General features: G+C 34.1%; 1 protein-coding gene across 3 annotated transcripts in view; it reads left to right on the top strand.

Moving 5' to 3' along the window:
- SLCO1C1 (solute carrier organic anion transporter family member 1C1) overlaps positions 1–14,294 on the top strand; it is a 65,735-nt gene extending 51,441 nt beyond the window's left edge. For 2 of the 3 annotated variants that reach the window (XM_017888608.1, XM_017888607.1), the window contains 4 exons: positions 800–984; positions 3,514–3,578; positions 11,589–11,706; positions 13,211–14,294. In XM_017888608.1, coding sequence (XP_017744097.1) covers positions 800–984; positions 3,514–3,578; positions 11,589–11,706; positions 13,211–13,433 — 591 coding nt within the window. In that variant the 3' untranslated portion in view covers positions 13,434–14,294. Of the gene's footprint in view, positions 1–799; positions 985–3,513; positions 3,579–11,588; positions 11,810–13,210 lie in introns of all 3 variants that reach the window. The other variant, XM_017888606.1, reaches the window with a different exon arrangement.
- Positions 14,295–27,222: the final 12,928 nt, after the last annotated feature.

The following is a 27,222-nucleotide window of genomic DNA, read 5'->3' as shown; positions in this document are numbered from 1 at the left end:
TTTTTTTTTTTTTTTAATGGGTAGTCGTGGAAGGTCTCTATTAAAACCTCTGAAAAGAGAACTAAAGTATGGATGCCAGCTGTGTGATCACCGAGGAGAAGAGCTGCCTGGGCAGGGAAAATAGCAGGGCCATGAGGCATGGATAAACTTGCCAGGTTTGAGGGGAAGTTTGAAAAGGGCAAAATGGGGTCTTTGCAAAGGTCATGTGTGTGACTGACACAAAAGAAGAGAAGGAAGATCACTGAATGGAGAGATTAGAGTGGCATGCAGGTGCTACATGATGGAGAAAGTGTAAACTGTTATAAGGATGTGGGGTTTCATGCAAGTATAATGAGAAACCACTGGCAGGTTGAGGGTATTGATCCATGACATGACTGACTGTCATGTTTAAAGGTTCACTTCGCTTACTGGGTGGAAAACAGATTCTAGCTAGGTAAGAGTGGAAACAAGTTGAGCATAAAGGGAGCATTGTAACAATCTAGGCAAGAAATAATGGTTACTTAGAACTGGAAGTGGTAGTGAAGGAGGTAAGGTATGGTTAGACTAGGCAGGATTTGCTTTGAGATTGTTGTATAGGATCAGTAGTTTGTAGATCAACCATCTGCTATTTAGATAATGAAATGTTGATCTGTATAGATTTTGCTTTGCTCAATATACTCTAATACAGAAAAATAAAAGAATATTTCCTCATTGTTTATGTAATGCATGGCTATGGTGCTGTAAAAATTTTTAAAGTAACTATCTTTAATTTTATTTAAATGTTACTGAAATAATTGGACTTTTCCCTATTGTGTTACAGATATTTTACAACTGCACATGTGTGGGAATTGCAGCTTCTAAATCCGGAAATTCCTCAGGCATAGTGGGAAGATGTCAGAAAGACAATGGATGTCCCCAAATGTTTCTGTATTTCCTTGTAATTTCAGTCATCACATCCTATACTTTATCCCTAGGTGGCATACCTGGATACATATTACTTCTGAGGTGAGTACTGATTCTCCCTATTCTAACTTTAATATAAGACACAATCATCTCAAGCAATGATTTAAATTATTTTTCTGTGGAATCCTTATGATTCCTCTTAGTTTTTTTTCAAGGAACTTGTCCCACATCCTTGTTTCACTTTTATATGTTATTGCACTTTGGGTATTTATACAAAAATGTGGCTGAATAGAAGTTTTCTTAGTTAAAAATGTTTGCAAACTATTGGTCTAGGAGGCAATGTTAGTGCCTACATCACTAGAGTTGCTTAATAAATGTAGTATCCAACTTCTAACGCTGGTGATAATATTAATTAGCATAGGTAACATGCATTTTAGATTAAATATAGTTTCACCAAATCATGGGAAATACAATTTATAAAATATTTTAAGGCTCATCTAATAAAATAATATTAGAATTTATTTTATATATATATATTGCTTTATCTGTATATTTTTGCCATGACTGGAATTATCTGTGGGGGATTTCATGGCTTTGGGTAAATTGAGGCTCCTAATCCATGATGTTAATGACTGTATTATTACATTTTCACACTGATATAAAGAAATACTTGAGATGGGGTAATTTATAAAGGAAAGAGGTTTAATTGTCTCACAGTTCCGCATGGCTGGAGAGGCCTTAGGAAACTTACAATAGTCAGGGGAGGGGAAACAAGTCCTTCCTCACAAGGTGCAGGAGAGAGAAGTACAGAGTGAAGAGGGAAGAATCTCTTACAACACCATCAGACCTTGTGAGAACTCACTATCACAAGAACATCATGGGGGAGCCACACCCATGAGCCAATCACCTCCAAAGAGGTCCCTCTCCCAACATGCAGGGATTAAAATTTGGATTGCAATTCAAGGTGAGATTTGGGTGGGAACACAGAGCCAGACCGTATTAATGACTTCAACCATTTTTGCTTATAAAACCCTAAAAAAAAATGGTAAAAGTATGTAGCTTCTTGCATATTTATAATTTGACACATAAAATCTTTATCATAAGTTTAAATAGTAACTAAATGTTGATTTCCGGTATATTATAAATATTTCTATTTTAAAATAACGGTCTTAAATGTAAGTCACTTTCTAATGTAATTAATGGGATCTAAAAAATAGTGATTTGATAACCAGCATCACCTGAGTGAGAATTGTATAACTACTTTAACAGTGACAAGCATTACATATTTCCTTGTTCCTGTATTTATATCTCCATTCAAATTCCCTATAACGTTTTTCTCCTATTAAAGCAGAATTTGTGCTCGAATATTTTTTTTACTGATTATGCTATCATACATCTGTAAAAATTATATGAATCCAAATTGTAAAATAGTTTTGAAAACAGAAGCCTCAGTTATAATATTTTCATCCTAATTGAGTTAGCTTTAGCTTTGCAAATATTTCTATACATTTATGAGGTGGACTGGGTGATTTTCAAATTAATTCATATATTTAAGGATGAATACTAATTTTTTTCTAAAGTAAGACTAAGCAAAGTATTGTATACATTTTTAATTTCCCACAGTTTTTATCATGGAAATTGTTTAGGAATGACAAACAGAAAACAGAACTTATTATCCACAAACCTGCTATTCTCAAAACAGCTTTCATCAAATCATGGGAAATACAACATGGAGAACATGAGATAGTTACATTTACAAATGGCAGCCTGAGTTTGACAAAATGGCAAAACATTGTCCTAGACTTTCCAGAATATTGTGGCTACTTCTTCAACATCTTCTTATATTGTGCCAAGTGTAGAATCAGGTTACTTACCACAGAAAGCATCTTTCTAACCACTAGTCCGTCATATTAACTATTGTGGATTTTGATGTCAGAAGAAGGAAAGTTGTGTCTTTTTTTTTTTTTTTTTTGCCTCTTTTAAACAGAAACTAAATGATATAATATGTAAGAAGTAGTAAATACTGTGGTTAACACTCAGCAGTTATTTTATATATCACCATGATTATTACTATTAAATTTCATAGGCCAATCAGTTTAAGCTTTACAGTCATATTAATGACACTCTTATTATTTAGGTGTTTTTGCACTTTTCTGATTTTTTTAGATTCCCTCTATTTAGCAACAACTTTTTAGCATGCCACAGTGATTATATCAACTCTGATCAATTTGGCCCTGTGCTTTTAGACAAAAAGCCATAAAATTATAAGCTATTAATTATTTATTGTTGCTTCAAATTCTAACAATTTCTTAGAAATTTGAGTTTTATTCTGAATCTTTGCTATTTTGGTGATTAAACTTAAATTTGACTTTATCAGCTCCATATGAATATGGCATGTATGGGTGATTTAGTTTCTAGAAATATTAATTATAAACTTCTTATAGCATTGCATGAAATGAAATATGGCTTTTACATATTTTGTCCTCCCTATGTTAGCACACCAATGGGTTCAACATAAATGGCACTTGAATTCTAACATGATTTCACGCATGTTAGGCAGATTAACATTCAACTTTCTATTTGCTTTAATGGATTATATATTTCTTATAATGGTGCTTTTGTTGATTTTAGGTGTATTAAGCCACAGCTTAAGTCTTTTGCCTTGGGTATCTACACATTATCAATAAGAGTTCTTGGTAAGTTTAACCTATGTTTTAATTTATGGTAGCCACCATAAGCGTATTTTGAAGACTTTTCTAAATATTTTTACAGAATTGCCATGCATAAATATATGTTGTAGGTAGCAAAGTTCATAGTCTTTTTTATTCCTTTCTTCATTTATTTATTCCCTTCCTCCTTTTCTTGACTCCTTTCTTCTTTTTTTACAGAAATGTATTGCCTATTTTGTGCTCCAGATATAACAGAGATTTTGTGAGATTAATAATAATTAATCACAATTTTTGTTTAACAATCTTACCTTTTCTAGCACTTGTGTGTTCTCAGAAAACCCATGGCTTTTACAAGAGAGCTCTCAGAAATTAATAAGTAAGAAAGGCTGAAGCCTAAATATAATTTTTTCAGTTATTAAAATGGAAATAATTATTTTGAGTTACTCTCAATGCTTATCCCTTATGTCATTAGGGAGAAAGATAAGGTATTATTTAAACCAAGCAAATAAATTTGAGTAGGTCATACTTTAAATTGCAATTAAAATGTTTTTTGTGACTACCAAATTTTTAAATATATATTGGTTAAAACCCATAGGAAACAGTGAATGAGACAAAGTTTTTATCCTTAAAGAGTTTTATCCTTAAACAGTTTTATTGTTAAAGAGTTTTATCCTTAAACAGTGAATGAGACAAATAAGGTTTTTATCCTTAAAGTTTTATCCTTAAAGAGTTTCTATATTAAAGAATAAAATAAAATAATTTTGAATATTTCACTGCCATTTTTCAGAAAGGAACAACCCAGAAAAAAGAACAAACTCAAAGCTCAAAAAATCTGAAATTAAATTTGGTTTACATAGATCTTGTTGTAAAATGGTTGCATAGCAAGATAATAGAATCCTGACAACACTGAAAAAGAAACAAAAATAAAGTTATATGGTATCATGACTGGCTCTAATTCTACAATATGAAAATAGGTATTAGCTAGAAAAGTGTCATATACTGAGCCTGTAGTATATGCCTGGGAAGAATTGGCCCCCATATCTACCTGTCTTTGGGAATAGAGATGGAGCCTACAGAGCAAAAATTGTTCCAACATAAACAAATGGTTTACAAAATTGATTTGACAAAAATAATATTTGACATTGGCAAAAGTATCATAAGCAAAGTCAAATGGCAAAGGACGAACTTGCAATTTATGTAACAGACAATTGCCTAATATTCCTATCATAAAGAAAACTCCTAAGTTTTGAGAAGAAAAAAACAAGCAACAAAGTAGAAAAACGAGCCAAAGATGTGAATTTTCATGGAAAATAAATGTAATTGCCATTTAATATATAGAAAGATGCTCAAATCCACTCAGAAAAAGAGCCAAGTTAGAACCACCTTTCTTATCAAGTTGACAAATTGCCAAATTTTGTTTGCAATGTATGAGAAAATAGATGATGCTTACACATTGCTGTTGGGAAAATGATCTTTATTGGGCAATAACAGGTAAAATTACATATATATATATATTTACCTTTTAACGTAATATCTTTACTTCTAAGAATTATACCAAAATTTGCTAGCAAAATTATAAAATAAATTTAATCATTATGAATAGGTGCAATAATTGTGACTTTTTATAATAACAAAAAACTGGAAGTGACCTAAATGTCCATCGGTAGGAGATTGGTTGAATAAACTGTAGTACACACACATAACAGAGCTGTAAGGATGAATGGGGAAAATCTATCTAATGTTACCAACCGATCTCCACTATATAGTATTAAGTAAAAATAAGCAAAATGGAGAACAATTTTTATTGTACGATGTTTTTGGTGTTACGTGTGGAACCGTGTAAACATTATATGCATGTGCAAAGGCATTTTGCTCTTTTTTGTAAAAGAAACAATGGAAGCATAAACTAAAAACGAATTTTAAAAAATGGTTATACCTGTAGGAGAAGAAAGGGAAGAGGGATAAAGTTCAGGATGGAGGTAAGACTTTGTAAATGTAACTTTTTATGTGGTTGTTTAATCAAAATGATATAAAGTTTTAATATAACTGAAAATAAAATTTAAAATAACCAAATATTAAACTGAAACTGTTTAATGTAAGCATATGTTGGTTAAATAAGCATACATGAAAACTTTAAATGCCTTAAAAAATAAAAGTTTTACCAAATCCTCATAGATTAACTGGATTTGTAGTTATTATTAGTACTAATATCAATATTTTATGTTGAAACTATTATATTTTAAGATAAAACAATTGAAACATGTTAAGATTACTTGGAATCAATATTTTTAGTAAAATAGAAAAGTGATACAAGAATAAAATTTAAAAATTTAAAGGCTGGGTGTGGTGGCTCACGCCTGTAATCCCAGCACTTTGGGAGGCTGAGGCAGGCAGATCAACTGAGGTCAGGAGTTCGGATCAGCTGGCCAACATGGTGAAACCCCATCTCTACTAAAAATACAAAAATTAGCTGGGCGTGGTGGCGCGTGCCTGCAATCCCAGCTACTAGGGAGGCTGAGGCAGGAGAATCGCTCGAACCCAGGAGGCAGAAATTGCAGTGAGCCAAGATCGTGCCACTGGCCGGGCGCGGTGGCTCAAGCCTGTAATCCTAGCACTTTGGGAGGCCGAGACGGGCGGATCACGAGGTCAGGAGATCGAGACCATCCTGGCTAACACGGTGAAACCCCGTCTCTACTAAAAATACAGAAAACTAGCCGGGCGAGGTGGCGGGCGCCTGCAGTCCCAGCTACTCGGGAGGCTGAGGCAGGAGAATGGTGGGAACCCGGGAGGCGGAGCTTGCAGTGAGCTGAGATCCGGCCACTGCACTCCAGCCTGGGTGGCAGAGCGAGACTCCGTTTCAAAAAAAAAAATAAAAAATAAAAAGATCGTGCCACTGCACTCCAGCCTGGGTGACAGAGCAAGACTCCATCTAATAAATAAATAAATAAATAAATAAATCTCATTCTTAAATTTGAACTTAAAACATCAATATGAACTCACATATTTTTATTTTAAAATAATGTGTATTTTATAGCTCCATCTCCTGAAAACTCTAGAAACTTTGAAACCCAGAAGAAATGAACACTACAACACTTAATCTGTGATTTCTAAATATAATCTCGCAGTAAAAGATATGGCACCTTGGAGAAATGACTGGTTCAAGGCCTAGGGTAGAAAATGCATAAGATGATTATGGGACATCTTTTTATACTAGAAAATGAATGTGCTACCAAAGCCTAAGAAGGATGTATCACAAGGGAACAGAACCAATTTGAGGAGATTGGCCTCAAGGTGAGATAAATTGAAACTCAAAATAGTTGTAGCAGTAGTAACAATAATGGCTGCAGTTTATTGAAATACATAGAATATATTAAAACACATGAGTTTATAATAATACTTTAAAATTTTGGAGAATATCAGGACATCAAGTCATTATTCTGAAAATTGAGAAATAAAGAAGGAAAAAAATGATTTATCTTGCCTTTCTTCTATTAACTGTATGTCAAAGTATCCAAATTAGTCAATTAAGGAAAATTCCTTTTAGAGAAAACCCAAAATACTTTCTGTAAGAAGCATAGATTTAAAAAAAAAAAAATCCTGTCCTGTGGCCTTAAAAATAGTTAAAAGCTTTACATGAAAGTTGATGAACAACTTCATAATGGAGGGATCAGACTGGCCTAGTCTGAACTTCATGCCCATCTTAGAGTGGCAACTAAGTTGCATGTGCCTTCTAACTGGGACAGAATAAAAAAATACACAGCGCGTTTGCCTGAAGTAAATTGAACCTGAATCTAAAAAGATCTAACTACCAGATTCTAGGAAAGATGGATGATAGGGGAATAAATTAAATAATGTTATAAAGAAGCAATTAAATCCAGACTGTGGCATATCCTATAGGACTTGGTGGTGTCTTTTTTTCAAAAACCATTAGTAAGAAAAAAAAAGTGAAGAGTGTATATTGCTATAAAGAGCCATCAACGAAATACAATGTATTTATTTGGTTTGGATCCTTATAAAAACAAATGAATTAAAAAAAATCCTTGGAGACAATCCAAAAACTTGAATATGTACTACATTTTAGATAAAACTATGAAATTATTATAAAACGTGTTAGGTGTGAGAATGACATAACAGTCATATTTTTAAAAAATGTCATCAGTAGAGATGCATGCTGAAATATACATAATTGAAATGACATGATGTCTCAGATTGCCTTTAAAATATTAAAATAAGAGTTCAGGCTGGGCACAATTGTTCATGCCTACAATCCCAGCACTTTGGGAGGCTGAAGCGGGTGGATCTCTTGAAGCCAGGAGTTTGAGACCAGCCTGGTTTCAACATAGCTAAACCCCAATCTCTACTAAAAGTACAAAAATTAGCCTGGCATGGTGGCGCACGCTTGTGGTCCCAGATACTCAGGGAGTCTGAGTCACAAGAATTGCTTGAACCCAGGAGGCAGAGGTTGCAGTGAGCTGAGACTGTGCCACTCTACTCCAGCTTGGGTGACAGAGGCAGACTCTTTGTCTCAAAACAAACAAACAAACAAACAAAAAAAAAGAGTTCAGAGTGGAGAGAGAGGAAACAGCAATGGCAAAATATTAATAATTGTCAAAGATATGATGGTACATGAGGATTAATTATATCATTCTCTCTGCTTTTGTGAATCTTTGAAAATGTTCTATTACAATAATCTTAAACCATGTACAGAAAATTGCGAACATTTGAATCTTTTGGCTTGTCTTCACATCATTAAAGGTAATGTAAAAGTGGTTATCACCTGAAGTTTTTAAGTGGTAAATCATCTATTTGGTTGGTTTTTGAGGCACCAAATAATCCAAATTCAATGCTAGATAAATTTTCTGCTCTTCTTGTTCATGGGGTTTCATGCAAAATAGATTAAATTAGATATTCCTACAATCATTTGTTATTTAAAATGTAATCATATACAAAGATAGCAAGAACTTTCTTTGTATACAGCAAAGATAGCAATGAACTCCCATTTAGCCATTACCCAATTTCAGTAGTTATCAACACACAGCTCATCTTGGGACATCTGTGTGCCTAACTACTTAACCCAACTAGCTTATTTTGAAGTAAGTCTCAGACTACTGCATTTCGTCTATAACATGTTTGGTGTGCTCTTCTAATCAAAACCATAATGACTTGTTTTAATCTGGTGATTCTTGCATCTTAAAAAATAACTTCTTAATATTAGCAAATACCCAATTACTGCTCAAATTCTTTAAATTATCTGATGTTTCCTTACACATGTACGTTTCAATCAAGAACCAAACAAGGTCCACAATTGCATTTAGGTGATATATTGCTAAAATCTTTTTTAATCCATAGGTTTCACTTCCTTCTATCTTTCTCTCCCATTTGTTGTGAAAATTTCAAATCTACAAAACAAAAATTTAAATGACAATGAATAATTGTAAAACTTTTACTGGGATTTATCAACTGTGTCCAAAAACCAGAAATCTCTCTCCTCTGTTTCTCTGAGCATACAAATATTTTGCTGAATCATTTGAAAATAAGTAGTGAACATGCTGACACTTCAGTCCTAAAGTCCTCGACTTGTATTCTTCTACAAGAGCAAGTCTGTCGTCCTGTATAACCACAATACCATTCTCACACTTCAGAAATTCAACATTGATATGCTCCTCTGTCTAATATAATTCCTCATTCAAATTTCTTTCATTATGACAATAGTGTCTTCTATAGTGTTTTATTTTCTCTTTTGATCCAAAGTCAAAGACCACATATTGTGTTTAGTTACCTTTTTTATCTCCAAAAATTCCTCATTCTTATTTTTTTGTTCTTTTGCAACATTTACATTTTTTTTCAAGAGGCAAAAGCCAGTTGTTTTGTAAAATATCTCACCTATTGGATGTGTTTGCTTTTGAGTATGTCCAGGTAAAATATTGTTGGTGGCAATACTACACAGATGATTTGCATGATGCTTAATAAATCACATCAGGAAGCACATCAATTCAGTTTATACCATCATTGGAATTTTAATTTTGGTCCCTTGGTGAAGGTGGTGTCCACCAGTTTTCTCCATCATAAAAATCCTTTTGCAGTTAATAAGTCATCTATAATTTGACACTTCGAGATTATGTCACCATTCTGTTTCCCAAAAATCTTTCACTCAAAACTTTGGCAGCCACCGATGAGTCTGGATTGAATCAATTTTTTACATGAGTATTTGCAAAGTTTAGGTAAACCTTTACATAAATATATGTGTGTGTATATATATATATTTGTGTTTTTTTTTTTTTTTTTTGACATGGAGTGTTGCTCAGTTGCCCCGGCTGGAGCGCAGTGGTGCACTCTCTGCTCACTGCAAGCTCGGCCTCCCAGGTTCACGCCATTCTCCTGCCTCAGCCTTCTGAGTAGCTGGGAGTACACCTACCCGCCACCACACCAGGCTAATTTTTTTTTGTATTTTTGGTAGAGATGGGGTGTCACCATGTTAGCCAGGATGGTCTCTATCCTGACCTTGTGATCCACCCTCCTTGGCCTCCCAAAGTGCTGGGATTATAGGCGTGAGCTACCGCGCCCGGCCAGAAAATATTTTTAAATATTTTCATTTGTTTTCAAATAACAAATGGATAATCTCTGAAATTTAGAAGTGTCATCAATATTATTAGATGATTTTAAAAATTTAGTGAGATTATTTTGTTCAATATAAGCCTACAAAGCAATTTTATAACCGAAGAAAACATATAAAAAGGTTAAAACTCAAATGCCAGAAACAAGCAGGCTGTTGATGGAAATGAGTGATGTAGGCAGAGAGAAAGCTGTATGGACTTGCGGTAGACTCCAAGTGTAGGCAGCGGGTGAGGAGTGAGGCATGGAGGCAGCTCCTGCTCAACTCCAGCCAACTATGACCATGAACTGCCAGACAATACAGTTCTTAAGAGAACTAAATAACAGATGTTAATGAATCACCAATTTAGAACACGTAAAATATACCCTGAGCTATGAACAACTGCTTAAGATACTTTCATTAATATTTGTACACAAGAGATACCTTTTCTCCTAAGGAGGATTAAATTCTGAACATTTTCTGAGGGTTTATAGCTTGAAAAAGAAGGACAGGTTTCCTACCATGGTGAACTTACAGTCTAGCAGAGAAGGCAATTCGACAAGCTATTACAGGAGTATTAAAAGTTTTATGAGATGTAAAACAAGTTTAGTTCATCAAAATAGCCTACCATGAAGGAAAACGTTCAAACTGAGATTTTAAAAGTGAATGTGTATTAAGAAGGTAAAGAAGAGAAAAGCATTGCTTGGGATAAAGGAAACTACTCAAGGCATTGAGACAAGAGGAGAGAACATTTTAGTCACTGAAAGAAATCCAAGAAAATTGCATTCTGAAATATAAGACAATAATCCTGCCCAAAGCGAGGCCACAAAAGTAGAATAACCCAATGTTCAGTTAACTACTTTTCTTTTGGAAGCGATGTCTTGGGAAGTCACCTACTTAATTCAGTGATGCAACCTCTGTATGATGGATAGATTTGAGAAGGTTAATGAAGGAAGCCAAGAAATCATGAATTGGCTGTTGCTTTATGTTAGGGTAGAAGGAGTGACAGTGGGAATGGAAAGAAGAGAAAGTGTTTAAGATACACCTAGTAGGTAGAATTGGTATGCTTGAGGGATAAATTAAATATAGTGATAGCCAGACAGAGGAGAGAAAGAAGGCTCAATGATGACTCCCAAGTCTGCTTTAATGACTGGGCTTCCACTGATTAAGGGACAGGTCTGTAGGGGAAGAAGTTGAGCTCATGTTGAGTTTGAAGTGCCTGAGTGACATGCTTCTGGAGACAAATAAATGGCAGTTACTGCATGATTCTGGAGCTTATGAGAAAAGACTGGATTAGAGAGAGAGAGGTTTTGGAGATTTCAGTATGTAATTGATAGCCTTTCATCTCCAAAACAGTAATTAAATTAAAGTAAGTGGTTTCAGATAATCATTCATAGACAAAAAGATGCGCATATGTTTTTTAACAGCAGTTGTTTTTCTCACAGCAGGAATCCCAGCTCCAGTATATTTTGGAGTTTTGATTGATACTTCATGCCTCAAATGGGGATTTAAAAGATGTGGAAGTAGAGGATCATGCAGATTATATGATTCAAATGTCTTCAGGTACCAAATCAAAAGCATTCCCGCATCTCACTGCTACAGCATCCCAGATTTACACAATGCCACTGACACTAACAAGTTTTCATGTCATTTCACTGCTTGTAAGGTAAAGAATAGTCTAATCAAAAAGTGTGATCTGTAATCATAGAACAATTATATTATTATTTGATTAGATCTTTGATTTTTGTCCCTATTCATTACCTTGACTCCCATTTTAAATGAGTAATCATTTTTAAAATATGACAAAAGTGTCCAGAATAGAGTAGAATTTTGAAAGTTTATGCACACAAATGGACAAGTATTTCCCTGAAATTCAGAGGCATTTAAATTTAGGTCACATTTTGGGTTTGATTTTATTCTTTTTCAAACTGAGCCAAACTGTACCACTTACGTCAGATATAATCCCCCTGGGCAAGAGTTGGATTTGGCTCTAAATCTGTCCGGCTTTTATTGCCAAACTGATGTTCAATTATTCTCGTACTTGAAATGCACAAAAGTAAAAGGTTTTCTCTGTGTGGGTGAGTGTATATGGGGGTTGGGTGGCATGGCTTTTTCACTATGGTATCATTCAGTTCAGCTCATCAAACATTTAGTCCCTTATTGCTTAAAGCAATGCTTCAATGGCTTAAAAGCAAGAAAGATTGTTTAAAAGACTTACAAGCTGAGCAGTTTCTAGAGAAATAAACTTGGTACTGAACCATCTTAGTTGGATGTGAATTGGGTACACCATTTCAAATAAATTTGTTTGAGTTAATAGGTTTTGATGGTATGTGTGAAATTTATTTTGGTTTTTGAAAGGGACCCAATCTGTGAGTATAATTTAGGATTTCCTCACATTTTTGCTAAGGCTGTATTAACTGTAATGTAGAGACAATGCAACTCAATCAGAGATTGAGAGTATGTTTTCAAGGTAACCAGAATGAGACAGGCAACCTGACCTTCCATACCTTAGCATCTTCTGACAAAGCATAGAACTATAGGTTTCTCATGAAATAAACCGATTTAAATAACTGCTTTATTCTGAAATCACTCTGCTTTACTCAGAGCTCCAATTCTCTCAGCATTGCTTCATGCAAGTTTTCCAAAGAAATGAAGTTGGGAAAGGTCTGAGGATAGGGTAGCCACATAATTTATCATTCAAAACTGGGTACTTTTGAATGTGAAAAGGAGCACTATTAAAATTACACTGGGCCAACACCAGCATAAACTGGGGCTGTTCTAGGCAAACAGGGATATGGTTACCTGGTCTAACGAAATAATTTACAGAAAGGATAAAACTGATTAAGTAATAAGTAGTAACTGAAAATGATGGTGCTACTAAGACATTGCTTTATTTTATAAACTGCCTTCAACGATCTGTCACTATTCATAAAATAGTCTTTTATATAAACCACCAAATCTACATTCTTAAAGAAAACCATCAGAATGATATTATTACCTACCTTTTAAAATTTCTCTGAAGTTGGGTAGTTGCAATAATTCTAACAGAGATTCTCTCTTCTTCTAGACATATATATCTGGGACTAACTGTGATACTGGGCACAGTGTCAATTTTCCTAAGCATTGCAGTACTTTTCATTTTAAAGAAAAATTATGTTTCAAAACACAGAAGTTTTATAATGAAGAGAGAAAGAACAATGGTGTCTACAAGATTCCAAAAGGAAAATTGCACTACAAGTGATCATCTGCTACAACCCAAATACTGGCCAGGCAAGGAAACTCAACTTTAGAAACATGATAACCGGAAGTCATGTGTTCTAATTGGTGGACATTTTGCAAACAAATAAATTGTAATCAAAAGAGCTCTAAATTTGTAATTTCTTTCTCCTTTCAAAAAATGTCTACTTTGTTTTTGACCCTAGGCATTAGATAATATAACTGATAACAAATATACTGAAACATATAATGGAAGATGCAGATGATAAAACTAATTTTGAACTTTTAAATTTATATGAATTTTTATATCATTTACTTATTTCACTTTATTTTGCCTTGTGCTTATTGACATATATTAGCTGTACTTTTAGAAGAACAATTGTCTCTATTGTCACACATGGTTATATTTAAAGTAACTTCTGAACTATGTCATATGTCTAGAGTAAGAAAATACTGCTAAAAATTAACTCATACCTTGGGCTCCTTCAAGTATTACTTCTATAGTATTTTCTCCCATAGCTGTCTTCATCTGTGTATTTTAATAATGAGCTTAGGATGGAGCAGAACATGGAGAGGAAGATTTCATTTTAAGCGTCTCCTTTTCTTTGAAATACAATAATTTATATAGAAATGTATAGCAGCAAATTATATTGGGGATTAGAATTTTGAATTAATAGCTCTCCTACTATTCATTTACATGTGCTTTTTGTGTGGCGCTATAAGTGACTACGGTTGTAAAGTAATAAAATTGATGTTAACATACCTTATTGTTCTTTTATGAATTCAGTGAATTTAAAACTATTGTTAAATATAATGCTGCCCCTACTTTAATATATGTAAGCAACTTCCTACTTATATACATGACGTGTTCCTAAAACATGTTTGAAAGGTGAATTTCTGAACGTCTACAATAAATGTAGGTGTTACAACAGGAATAGAGAGTGATGGATGAGTGATGGGAAGTCTGAGTGTGGTACCTTTTGGTGCTCCACCTGCCCACATCACAGGGCCTAGGTACTCCTGCGCAGGGAGTTGCCACTGGGACAGCTTGCCAGATAGCTCTGTTTCTCTGCAACTGAAAAAGTCAAGCCAAGAGTTTCTTTTTCTTTTTCTTTCTTTTTTTCTTTTTTTTTTGTTTAAGACAGAGTCTTGCTCTGTCGCTCAGGCTAGAGTGCAGAGGCGCGATCTCGGCTCACTGCAGGCTCCGCCTCCCGGGTTCCCGCCATTCTTCTGCCTCAGCCTCCTGAGTAGATGAGACTACAGGCGCCCACCACCAAGCCCGGTTAATTTTTTTGTATTTTTAGTAGAGACGGGGTTTCACCGTGTTAGCCATGATGGTCTCGACTTTCTGACCTCGTGATCCGCCCACCTCGGCCTCCCAAAGTGCTGAAATTACAGGCGTGAGCCACCGCACCCGGCCAAGAGTTTCTTCTTTCCTGACTTCCTGGTGCTCTTCTGATGGGGGTTGGTAGGTTCAACAGTCAAAAATCTTTAATCTTTAGCTCTATTATGTACTATATGTTTCCTCCTTCACCATAGCTGTAAAGAAAGGCTTAATCCTTCCAAGAAAAGCAGACTTAAGACAGAGACCACCCTAGTGAGGTATCCTGTTCAGCTACTACTGGCTCAGCATGCAATTCTGTCCACATTCTGTTAGTCCAGTACAATCCGGAGAAGACTAGATGAAAGGAAAAGTTGGGTTAGAAAAGATAACCTGAAGGTCACTGCAGCCTAAGTGAGGCCACAGAGTCCTTCAAATGCACAGGAGGACCCTTACTTACTCAGGAGATTTTCAAGGTTACAGTGGGAACCCATAATTCTACTAAGTACCAGCCACACCAAAAATTGTGTTACTGAATCTGTATAGCACTCTTAGTATCTGAATCCCCGTTTTACAATGAAACAGGCTAAGAGAGGTTAGATACATTGCTTAACCTTGGAGGGGCACAGAGCGGATTAAAACCAGGTTGAATCTGAAGTTATCTTTCCACCATACCAACATAACCCTATAATGTTACACTAAACTGCTGCTGTCATTTGTAATGTCTCTGCATTATTTTATTTCACTGAATCAGTTTGCTCCTATAGTTGTCTTCATTGCGTATTTCAGTACCATGCAGGTCATCAGCAACTACTATAAACCACACAAATAATTTCTTTAGCATATTGTTTTCTCCAAATGTTGTTGATTTATATTTTGAAATACTGTAGTGCTAACAAAGAAGCCCAAAACATTTAAGTCTGATGATCAAAGATAATCCTTTAGAATTATAGAAACTTGGAATTGCAACACAATTTTAGTAGCCTTTAGAACAATCAGCACAAGTCAACAGAACACTCCAACCAGAGCAGTCTGTTTGAGGCATTTCTGGAAGCCCAAATTCAACAAGAAGGCCCAGCTCAAAAATATGGCGGCCTCATTCACATTGCCCCATTATGTTGCCTTCCAATTCCTGAGCTCAACCGATGCACATGCTTCAGTCTCCCCTGTAGCTAGGACTAGGACTACAGGTGCAAGCCACTGCTCCTTCAGGTGAAGTGATCATACAGTACAACCAAAATCATTTGCATTCTTTTAATTTTATATCAATCTTGCAAATACTAATGGGAAAAAAGGAGATGGAAAATTTGGAATTGGAGAAAGAAGGAAATGTTCTCTGAATGTATATTAACTTTGTCAATTTATTTGAATTGGTGATGTTCCATTGTTTTATATTTTGCTATTTTGAAAATAAAGACTTTTAAATTTTATTTACACTTTCGTTTCCAGCAGGCCTACCTCAGACCTGCTGCTCCCCTGCTAGCTTATGAGCAAGAATCCTTTTTGTCATCCCTGTATGAATCTTACCCATATAAATATTTACTGAATGGGTGAGTGAGTACACTTGCCAAGAGTTTTCTTTGTAGAGATATAATTAAACTTCAAAGTCTTAATCCTGCCTCCTACATCCTCGTTATTTTCAAGGCTTTTGTCACAATACCTTGAAAATAACTTTTTGCAAGTAAATTTCCAAACAGAATAGTTTCCAATTTATTCTTGAATAACTTGAAAATAAAAAACAACACAAAGGATGAATAAACAATGATCTTTTTATGAAAGAACTGAAGGTCAGTTTAAAGGAAGCATATTTTTATGCACAACCATTAATTTTACAGTGGAATTACACATATTAAACTCAGCTGTATAACAAATGAGGGTATCATTTAGCAGGAAATTGAATTTACTAAGAGGAACGCTCATATTTTAGATAAGTAAACTCATTTGACAGAGGTAAGCAGACTTGTTATGCCNTTTTTGCAAGTAAATTTCCAAACAGAATAGTTTCCAATTTATTCTTGAATAACTTGAAAAATAAAAAACAACACAAAGGATGAATAAACAATGATCTTTTTATGAAAGAACTGAAGGTCAGTTTAAAGGAAGCATATTTTTATGCACAACCATTAATTTTACAGTGGAATTACACATATTAAACTCAGCTGTATAACAAATGAGGGTATCATTTAGCAGGAAATTGAATTTACTAAGAGGAACGCTCATATTTTAGATAAGTAAACTCATTTGACAGAGGTAAGCAGACTTGTTATGCCTCAGAAAGCACGATTAGTTTTTTTGTTGTTTTTTTTTTTTCAACAAACCAAGCTCCATTTCAGAAGTCAAGGAAATTCCCTCAGTTCCAAGACCAAACTTTTGAGGTAGAGCTGTAATTGATGTGTAGGATCCCACAATTGCTCCAAGTTTAATGGGCAACATTATTCTCTTATTCTGCAGCCATGGGCCCTAGAGGTGACCAGCATCCCCACTGAACATCTGATTCACTATAACCTTCCGACAGGTAAAGCTCCAGCAATGTTATTTTATAGGGGGAGTGACTTAAATTGGATTAAATGACTTTCCCAATGTGGGTGTGTGAAAGCCAATACTGGGTTCTTTCATTACATCATGATTCCTACTACAAACAAAGAACAAACATTCTGGAGCCTCTAAAAACTGCTGGACCATTAGTATTTATAGAATTTATAGTATTTATAGAATTTACACTTAAATATTACATACCTCTAACTATACTTTGTACATAAAGAGAGATTCAAGAGATAAATTGACATATACTTGAGACATATACTTGAGAATTGACACATACTTGATAATAACATATTCACTATTATATTAAATGAAATAATTTATATTAAGTACCGTCTGTATGTGTGCTAAATGCCTTAGACATTCTCAGTTTTAAAGATTAGAATAGCTTTATGTGTAAGGTATTATTACTGACATTTTCAGAGAAACAAACTGAGGCTTAAAGAGTTAGTGGTTTGTCCAAAGCCAATCAGTTTTAGCAGTTGGTAGAGCCATGATTTAAACTGATGGTTATCAGGTTCAGAAAGCCATGTTGTGCCTTCATTAATCTATACCCTAAATCACTGACTTTCACTAACTCTGCTAAAAATCAAAATTTGGACATCACAATTAGAAAAGTTTTAACACACTAAAACATATACATGGTTTAAAAAATGAAAAAAATTTGAAATGAGAAGTAATAGACCTCTACCCCACCTTGACTTCTATTCCTCAAAGGCAACAACTAATTACTCACTAGTTTAGGTTGTGGGCTTTTCTTTTCCGTTTTTTTATTTTTTATTTTTTATTTTTGATTTTTTTTTTTGAGACAGAGTCTTGCTCAGTCGCCCAGTCTGGAGTGCGGTGGTGCGATCTCGGCTCACTGCAAGCTCCGCCTCCCGGGTTCCTGCCATTCTCCTGCCTCAGCCTCCCAAGTAGCTGGGACTACAAGCGCCCGCCGCCACGCCCAGCTAATTTTTTGCATTTTTAGTAGAGACGGGGTTTCACCATGTTAGCCAGGATGGTCTCCATCTCCTGACCTCGTGATCCGCCTGCCTCGGCCTCCCAAAGTGTTGGGATTACAGGCGTGAGCCACCACGCCCGGCCTTTTTTTTTTAATTATTATTTTTAGAAACAAGGGTCTCACTATGTTGACTCTGAACTCCTGGGTTCAAGCCGTGCATCTGCCTCAGCCCCCTAAATAGGAGGACAGGTGTGAGTCACTGTGCCTGGCTTGTTTGTTGGTTTTTCGAAGGTCACTTTCATATCTTTAAATGTATGCTCATATGACTACTCTTGATTTACCAACTTTGGGCAATGTCTGTTGACTGTCTACTCTGATAGATTGGTACTAATGTCACTCACAAATCGTCCGTTGTTCTTCTGTTCTCTGTACATAGTAAGGTCACTAAGTACACAGGTCACTCTGTGCATTTTGCAAAATGAAGAACTTAGAACTTCCTAACTTCTCTCCAGGTCTTCAAATTCTCTTCCATTTCCCTCTTTCTGCTAGCTGTACCTTTACTTTTACATTGTTGAGAATAACATTTTTAGTCAGCTCTGTAGTCATTCTAATCTAGGAAAGGCCTGAATAATCACCATGAAGATCAATGCCATCCACTCTCCATGGTATGAAAGCTCAGCACTTGAAAACAGAATGAGAGAGGGTAAAACAAACAAACAAACAAACAAACAAACAAACAAACTCAAGTTTATTGAGGACCTACTACGTATCAGGCATTAGAGGCATATAACATTTAAATATTAGTAAGTGTCATATAAAAATGTGTTTTCTGTCCGAATGATTTTGGAATATGTTGAGTTAATAACACTTATAACTGCAGAATCATAGATTCTTTAATATGATGGTGTACATTGTTGAACTTCTACAGGGGATGATTATCTCACACTTCTTTGGCATTGAATCCATTTTTCTATAACAAGTCTTGAACATAATTTTCAATAAAATATATTTAAAAATACAATTTCATCCTTTTTTGTATTTTGCCATCTTTGTCAAATTCTGATATCAGGATTATACAGCTTTATAAAATTAACTAGAAAACTACTTAATTAATATCTTGGAACAATTTTATAGCATAAGAATTATCTGTTCCTTTTCATTGGAAACGAATGTCGTTGGTTCTTTTGAAAGAATAATACTGAAAGCTTTATTGATCATGTAGTTTTTCAAAAGTATATGCTTTTAATTTAACTTTGAAAATTGGTACTTTTTCTAGAAAAATTACATATATATCTATAATTATATTATACTTATATAATTATATTATATTTTTTTTTTTTTTTTGAGGGACATGCACGTTTTGCTTCGCGGCCCAGATGGAGTCTCAGTGGTGCACATCTCGGGCTCACTGCAAGCTCTGCCTCTAGGTTAACCGTTATTCTCCTTGCCTCAGCCTCCCGGAGCTGGGGATTACAGGCGACTGCCCCATGCCCAGCTAATTTTTTTGAGCTTTGTTTTTCAGTTACGAGATGGGGTATTCACCGTGTTATCAGGATGATCCTTGATCTCCCTGACCCTGCTGATCCGGCCCGCCTCCAGGCCTCCCACAGTGCTGAGTTCCAATGATGAGCCACTGTGGGCCAAACCAATCTTAGATTTAAAAAAAAATAATTTTAGCCTCTATAACTTGGATCATCCAAACTTGTCATTTCTTTTATGTTGCTTCTTTATTCCTACTTTGGGTGTATTGGGTTGTCTTTTGTGCATTATGCTGTCACATTACTTTTTCACTTGATTTTATCAAGCAATGGGGATTTTACATTGTTTCTCTGGCTAACCTCATTGATTAATTTTTGTTTATTTTGTTTACCTTATTTTTCTATTTCTTTAGACATACTTTTAAAAATATTTTCCTAAATGATTGTTTGTAGGCTTGTAACTGTATTCTCTAGTAATAAACATTAATTTGCTGCAATGTCAGCTTATGACATTCATAAGGTTGAACAAGCTATAGCAGGCAATGATGTTTTCTTGAATGTTTTACAAATGCGTTCTTTGTTTTTTATATTGATTCAAAATTTCTATTTACTCTAGAAGGAGATATTTAAATTTTCTTGTGTTTGGATATTTTAATTTAAATTTGCCTTTTAAAAATTATCAATTTGTAAATTTTTTGGATTTCTGAAGAAAAAAGTATGTTCTCTTATCATAGGAGGAAAATAATGAAATATATCAATCTAATTATACTATTTGCATATTTGGTACCTTTATTCTTTTCTGTTTTCTCTCTCAAGGCTTGAGAGTAGTAATAATGCTAAAATTTTCCCATTAATACGATTTTTTGTGAATTGGTTACCATTAAAAAGTTATTCTTATTTGTGAATTTAATGTATGTCTTACTAATATCATATCTATGTATAGATTCTGATTTTAAAAACTTGTTGTTATTCTTACTTTTTAATTCTATTTTATATTAATATTGCCATTTTTGCTGTTTTATTGATTGGATGTTCTGTTGGTTCTCCTTTTTTAAATTTTCTGTTTTGTTTATCGTTAGTTATTTTTTAAAACCAGAAATTGGATTTTATCTTTACTTTATCTAAACATTGTCTCTATTATTAAAGAAGTTTATTTCATATAGATGCTTTGCCTTTACTTCTGTTTTATTGTTTTTACTTTTTAAATGTTATCCTTATGGTTTTTCTCTTTATTCTTTCATATCTAAATGCTACTAGCTATTATTACTTTCTATTTTTGCTAGAAATATGGGGAAGTATTTTAGCAAACTGAATTATTTTGTAATTAATGACTCACAAATTTATAAAAATCTATCTTCAATACTATCTCTATTAGAAATACCAGACTTGAATAATAAATACTATTGTTCCCTTTGTATACGATTAAATTTTAAGTATTTTACTTCCTGTTCCTTTTTTATTCCACCAATGCCAAGATTTTTTGCTAACATAAATCAAGAATCTAAGAACTTAAATTATTATAAATTATTCTACTTTTATATGTTTTCTATTCGCTATATAAACAAATCTACAAAGAATATTTTATGCATTATACCTTTTTTCCTATCTTCATTTATTTCTTTAAAATGGATTCCTGGAGACAATGTTTCAAACAGATTAACCAACAGCATTCAAGAAAGGAATGGTAATAGAGTATAACACAAACAGCATTTAAAAGATTAGCTTCTTCTAAACTTTCACCAAGTTACTGATTTATAAGTTAAAAATAGCATTTCAATGTTTTACTTTTCATGTATTTGCATGAAAATACATGAAATTGTGTATTTTCACAAATACACAATTTGTGAATAGTGAGTTTGAACTTTTATTAGTGCACTGGTCATATCTACTTTTTTAATAAATAAGTTCACTGTCTTTTAAAATATTTTTATGTGGGTATTTATCTTATCAATGATATTAGCCTTTGGCAGGTCCCATGTATCATAATGATGTTTTCCAATTTGAAGTCTTAATTTAAAATTTTGTTTTATGTAATTTTGACTCACAGTTTTAAAATGTTTGTATAATTTTATATCTCCTTTTCAACAGATTTTATATTTGCATGTGTGCTTAAAATTGTTTTCTTACCTTAAGATGGATAATTACCTACATTTATCTACATTTTATGATATAGTTTCTAAAATTAAGATGTTTAATACACATGAATTTATTTTGACATTCTATTTTGAAATAAGGAAACATTATTTGGATAATAGTTGGCCACTTGTCCCAGATCTGATTATTGAAAAATCCTTGTTTTCTATGCTTAAGAACTACTATATTATCAGTGTTTGGAGACTTACGAATCTCATTAATATGCCTATTTCGACCATGATTATACCATGTAAGAATTACATATGTAAGTTATAAAAATACGTTTTGATTTCTGGCAGCTCGTATCCTCCTTTGAATGATTCAAAAGTTTCTTAAATATATTCATTCATATTTATTTATTCTGGATATATTCAAGATTATTTTTTCAGGTTCTAATAGTACCAAGGTTGGGCATGGTTGCTCATGTCTGTAATTCTAACATTTTGTGAGGCTGAGGTGGGAGGATCAATCACTTAAGGCCAGGAGTTCGAGGTTACAGTGCGCTATAATCATGCCACTGCACTCTAGACTGGGCAACAGAGCAGGACACTGTCTCTTTTTTAAAAAAGTTTCCAGCCGGGGGCGGTGGCTCATGCCTGTAATCCCAGCACTTTGAGAGGCCAACAAGGGCGGATCACAAGGTTAAGAGATCAAGACCATCCAGGCCAATATGGTGAAACCCTATCTCTACTAAAAATACAAAAGTTAGCTGGGTGTGGTGCCTATAGTCCCAGCTGCTTGGGTGGCTGAGGTAGGAGAATCACTTGAACCGGGAGGCAGAGGTTGCAGTGAGCCAAGATTGCGCCACTGCACTCCAGCCTGGTGACAGAGCAAGACTACATCTCAAAAAAGAAAGGGAAAAAAAAAGACAGAAAAAATATTCTAAGGAAGCAGAAACCAAAGACATTCAGTAGTAGCTATGTTTATGTAAGACAAAAGACTTTAAGCAAAATAAAATAAAATAAAATATAAAAGGAAACAAAAATGGTCATTATTTTACAATAAAGGGCTCGATTCAGCAAGAGAATATACTAATCATAAATATATATGCCCCCAACACTAGAACACCCAGATATATAAATATTATTACAGCTAAAAAGAGAGACAGACCTCAATGCAGTAATAGCTGGACACTTCAATAACCCACTTTAAGCAATTTGATAGATCATCTAGACAGAAATTCGACTAGGAAACATCAGGCTTAATCTGCACTTCCAACCAAATGGACCTAACAGACATTTAAAGAACATTATTTCCAACAGCTGCTGAATACACATTATTCTCATTAGTATATAAAACATTCTCTAGGATAGACTATATGTTAGGCCATCAAACAAGTTTCAACATACTTTTAAAAATCAAAATTTTATCAAGTATGTTCTCAGGACATAATGAACTAGAAGTGTAAATTAATAGCAACAGGAAGTTTAGAAACTGTACAAACACATGTAAATTAAGAAACATCCTCCTGACTGATCATTAGGTCAGTGAAGAAATTAAAAGAATATTTAAAACAAGTTATTGAAAGAAAATGAAAACACAACATACAAAATCTATGAGATACAGCAAAAGCAGTGCTAAGACAGGTCAACTTATAGCAATTAATAAATAACAGCTATTTTTCACACTGTTATAAAGAAATAAAAGGAATTCTTCTCACAGTATTTCAAAAAACATTGATGAGGGAATTCCTACTGAGTAATTCTATAAGGCTAGCATTACTCACATTTGAAAACCACACAGGAGCACAAAAAAACAACAAAAACAAACTACACAGAACTATCCCGGATGAACATAGACAAAAAAGTCTTTAACAAAATACTTGTCCATTGAATTCAAAAACCCATCAAAAAGATAACACACCATAACCATGTCGGATTTGTCCCAGAAATGCAAGGATGATTCAACATATGCAAATCAATAATTGTGATACATCACATCAACAGAACAAAAAACAAAAACTATATGATCATCTCAATAGATGCAGAAAAGTATTTGATAAAATTAAACATCCCTCTCATGATAAAACCTCAACAAATTAGGCATTGAAGGAACATATTTCAGTATAATAAATGCCATATATGACAAACCCAGAGCTAACATCATACAGAATGGAGAATAGCAGAAAGCCTTTCATCTAAGAACTGGAAGATAAGAATGTCTAATTTCAAGACTCCCATTCAATATAGTAATGACTGGAAGTTCTAACCAGAGCAGTTAGGAAAGAAAATGAAATAAGAGACATGAAAATACAAAAAGAGGAAGTCAAATGATCACTCTTTGCAGATGGCATGATCTGATATATAGAAAACCCTAAAGGTTCCACAAAAAACTCTTATAACTGATAAAACAAATTTACTAAAGTTCCTAGGCATAAAATCAACATGCAAAAGTCAGTAGCATTTGTATATATCAGGAACAAACTAGCCGGAAAATAAATCAAGACTACAACTACATTTACAATTGCTACAACAACAACAAAAGATAACTACTCTAGAAATAAATGTAACCATGGAGGTAAAGGCCTCTTCAAAGAAAACCACAAAAAAAATGAAGAGGATACAAATGGAAATACATCCCAAGGCTTAATATTGGACATTACTATCCAATTCAATCTACAGATCCAATGTAATCCCTAAATAACATTCTTCATAGAGATAGAAAAAGATTCTAAAATTCCTGTGGCACCACTAAAGATACCACATAACCAAAGCAAGCCTGAGCAAAAAGAGCAGAGCTGAGGCACCACACTACTTGACTTCAAATTATACTACAAAGCTATAGTAGTCAAAACAGCATGGTATTATAAAAAACAGGCACATAAGCCAATGGAACAGAATAGAGAATCTATAAATAAACCCACATCGTTACAGCCAACTGATTTTTGAGTGCCAAGAACGTACACTGTGGAAACGGCACCCTTCAATAAATGGTAATGGTGAAACTGGATTTCCCATATACAGAAGAATAAAACTAGACCCAATTTTCTCACCATATACAAAAATCAACACAAAATGTGTTAAAGACTTAACTTAAACATAAGACCCAAAGCTATAAAACATCTTCAAGGAAATGTAGAGGAAGTGCTTCAGGACGTTGCTCTAGGCAATGATTTTATGGCTAAAACTTCAAAAACACAAAACAACAAAAGGAAAGACAGACAAGAGGCACAAACTAGACTATATTAAACTAAAAAGATTCTCTGCAGCAGGGTGAAGAAAAAAAATCTATAGAATGGAAAAAATATTTGCAAACTATTGATCCAACAAGGGACTAATATCCAGAATACACAAGAAATCCAAACAACTCAACAGTAATAAAAAGAACAACAAAAACACCATCTTACCCCATGTGGGCTGGCTATTACTAAAAAGAAACAAAGTTAAAGATTCTGATGAGAATGCAAAGAAAAGGGAACTTTTATACACTATTAGTAGAAATGGAATATAAATTAGTACAGCTGTTATGGAAACAGTATGAAGTTTCCTCAAGAAAACTAAAACTAGAACTACCATATGATCCAGCAATTCAACTACTGGCTACTTATTCAAAGGAAACTAAGTAGTCATATCAAAAGTATACCTGTACCCCATTTTTATTGCAGCACTAAATTCACAATAAGAAAGATATGGAATCAACCTAAGTGGCCATTAACAAACGAGTGGATGAAGAAAATGTGTATGTACACAATAGAGTAGTATTCAGTCATAAAAAGAATGAAAATCTTCCATTGGCAGCAACATGAATAGAATTAAAGGTCTTTATGGTCAGTAAAATAAGCCAGGCCAGAAAGACAAAGATCGCATGTTTTCACTCATGTGGGAGCTAGAAAAGTTGATCTCATGAAGGTAGAGAGTATATTAGTAGTTACTAGAGGCTTTTAGAAGGGTTTGCAGTGGTGGGTCTGAAGAAAGGTTGGTAAATGGTGCAAACATGCGGATATAGTATGTGTTGAATAGCACAGTGGGGCAACTATGGTTGACAATAATTTATTTTATGTTTCAAAATAACTAGTATGAAGATTTGAAATGTTCTCAACACAAAGAATGATAAATGTTTGAGGTGATGAATATCCTAAATGCTCTGATTTGATAATTACACATGATATGCATGTATGAAAACATCATATATATGCCATAAATATATACAGTTATGATGTATCAATAAAAAATATAGAAATACAACACAAGCACACACACAAAAAGAATCAACTTACCCCTTAAAATTGTGTATAGATGTCACAAAATAGAAGGTAAAAATTGTTTTATAAAAAAATTTATTTTAATTTTGTGGGTAAATAGTAGTTAGATATATTTATGGGGTAAATGAGGTATTTTGGTACAGGCATACAATGCATGATAATCACATCGTGGAAAATGGAATAGCTGTCCTCTCAAACATTTATCCTGTGTGTTAACAAACAATCTATTCGTTATTTAAAAATGTACAATTAAATTATTATTGACTACAGCCCCCTGTTGTGCTATCCAACACTAGGTCTTCTTCTTTTATTTTTTTTCTGCCATTAAACATTGCCACCGCATTCCTTCCCTCCCCCTTCCCCACCAACTTTTGATAACCATCCTTCTATTCTCTATCTCCATCAGTTCAAATGGTTTTGATGTTTTAGGTCCTAAAGATATATGAGAACACGTGATATTTGTCTTTCTGTGCCTAGCTTATTTCACATAATATAATGACTTTCAGTTTCATCCCTGTTATTGCAAATGATAGGATCTCATTATTTTTGCATTCTTTTGAATAGCAGTCCATTGTGTATAAGTACCACATTTGTTTAATCCATTCATTGGCTGATGGACACTTGGGTTGCTTCCAAATCTTGGGTGTTGTTAACAGTGCTACAACAAATGTGGGAATACAGATATCTCTTCTATATACTTTCTTTGGGGGTATAACAGGCCAGTGAGATTACTGGGTCATATGTTAGCTCTATTTTTAGTGTTTCAAGGAACTGCCAATCTGTTCTCCATAGTGTTTATACTAATTTACAGTTTCACCAATAGTGCATGAGGGTTCCCTTTTCTCCACATCCTCACTGGCATTTGTTATTGCCTGACTTTTCAATAAAAGCCGTTTTAATGGGGGTGAGGTGATATCTCCTTGTAGTTTTGATCTGCATTTCTCTGATGATCAGTGATGTTGAGCACCTTTTCATATACCTGTGTGCCATTTGTATGTCTTCTTTTGAGAAATGTCTATTCAAATCTGCCTATTTGTAAAACAAATTACTAGATTTTTTTCCTATAGAGTTATTTGAGCTCCTTATATATTCTATTAATCCCTTGTCAGATGAATATCTTACAAATAGCTTCTCTCATTCTGTGGGCTGACTGTTCACGTTATTGATTGTGTCCTTTGATGTGCAGACAGTTTTGAACTTGATGTATTCACATTTGTCCATTTTTGCTTTTGTTTTCTGTGCTTGA

The sequence above is a fragment of the Rhinopithecus bieti genome, unplaced genomic scaffold, assembly GCF_001698545.2.
Source record: "Rhinopithecus bieti isolate Rb0 unplaced genomic scaffold, ASM169854v2 scaffold_15769, whole genome shotgun sequence".
NCBI lineage: Eukaryota > Metazoa > Chordata > Mammalia > Primates > Cercopithecidae > Rhinopithecus > Rhinopithecus bieti.
Note: the sequence above shows the minus strand (reverse complement) of the source record. Positions and strands in the feature narration are given on the sequence as shown.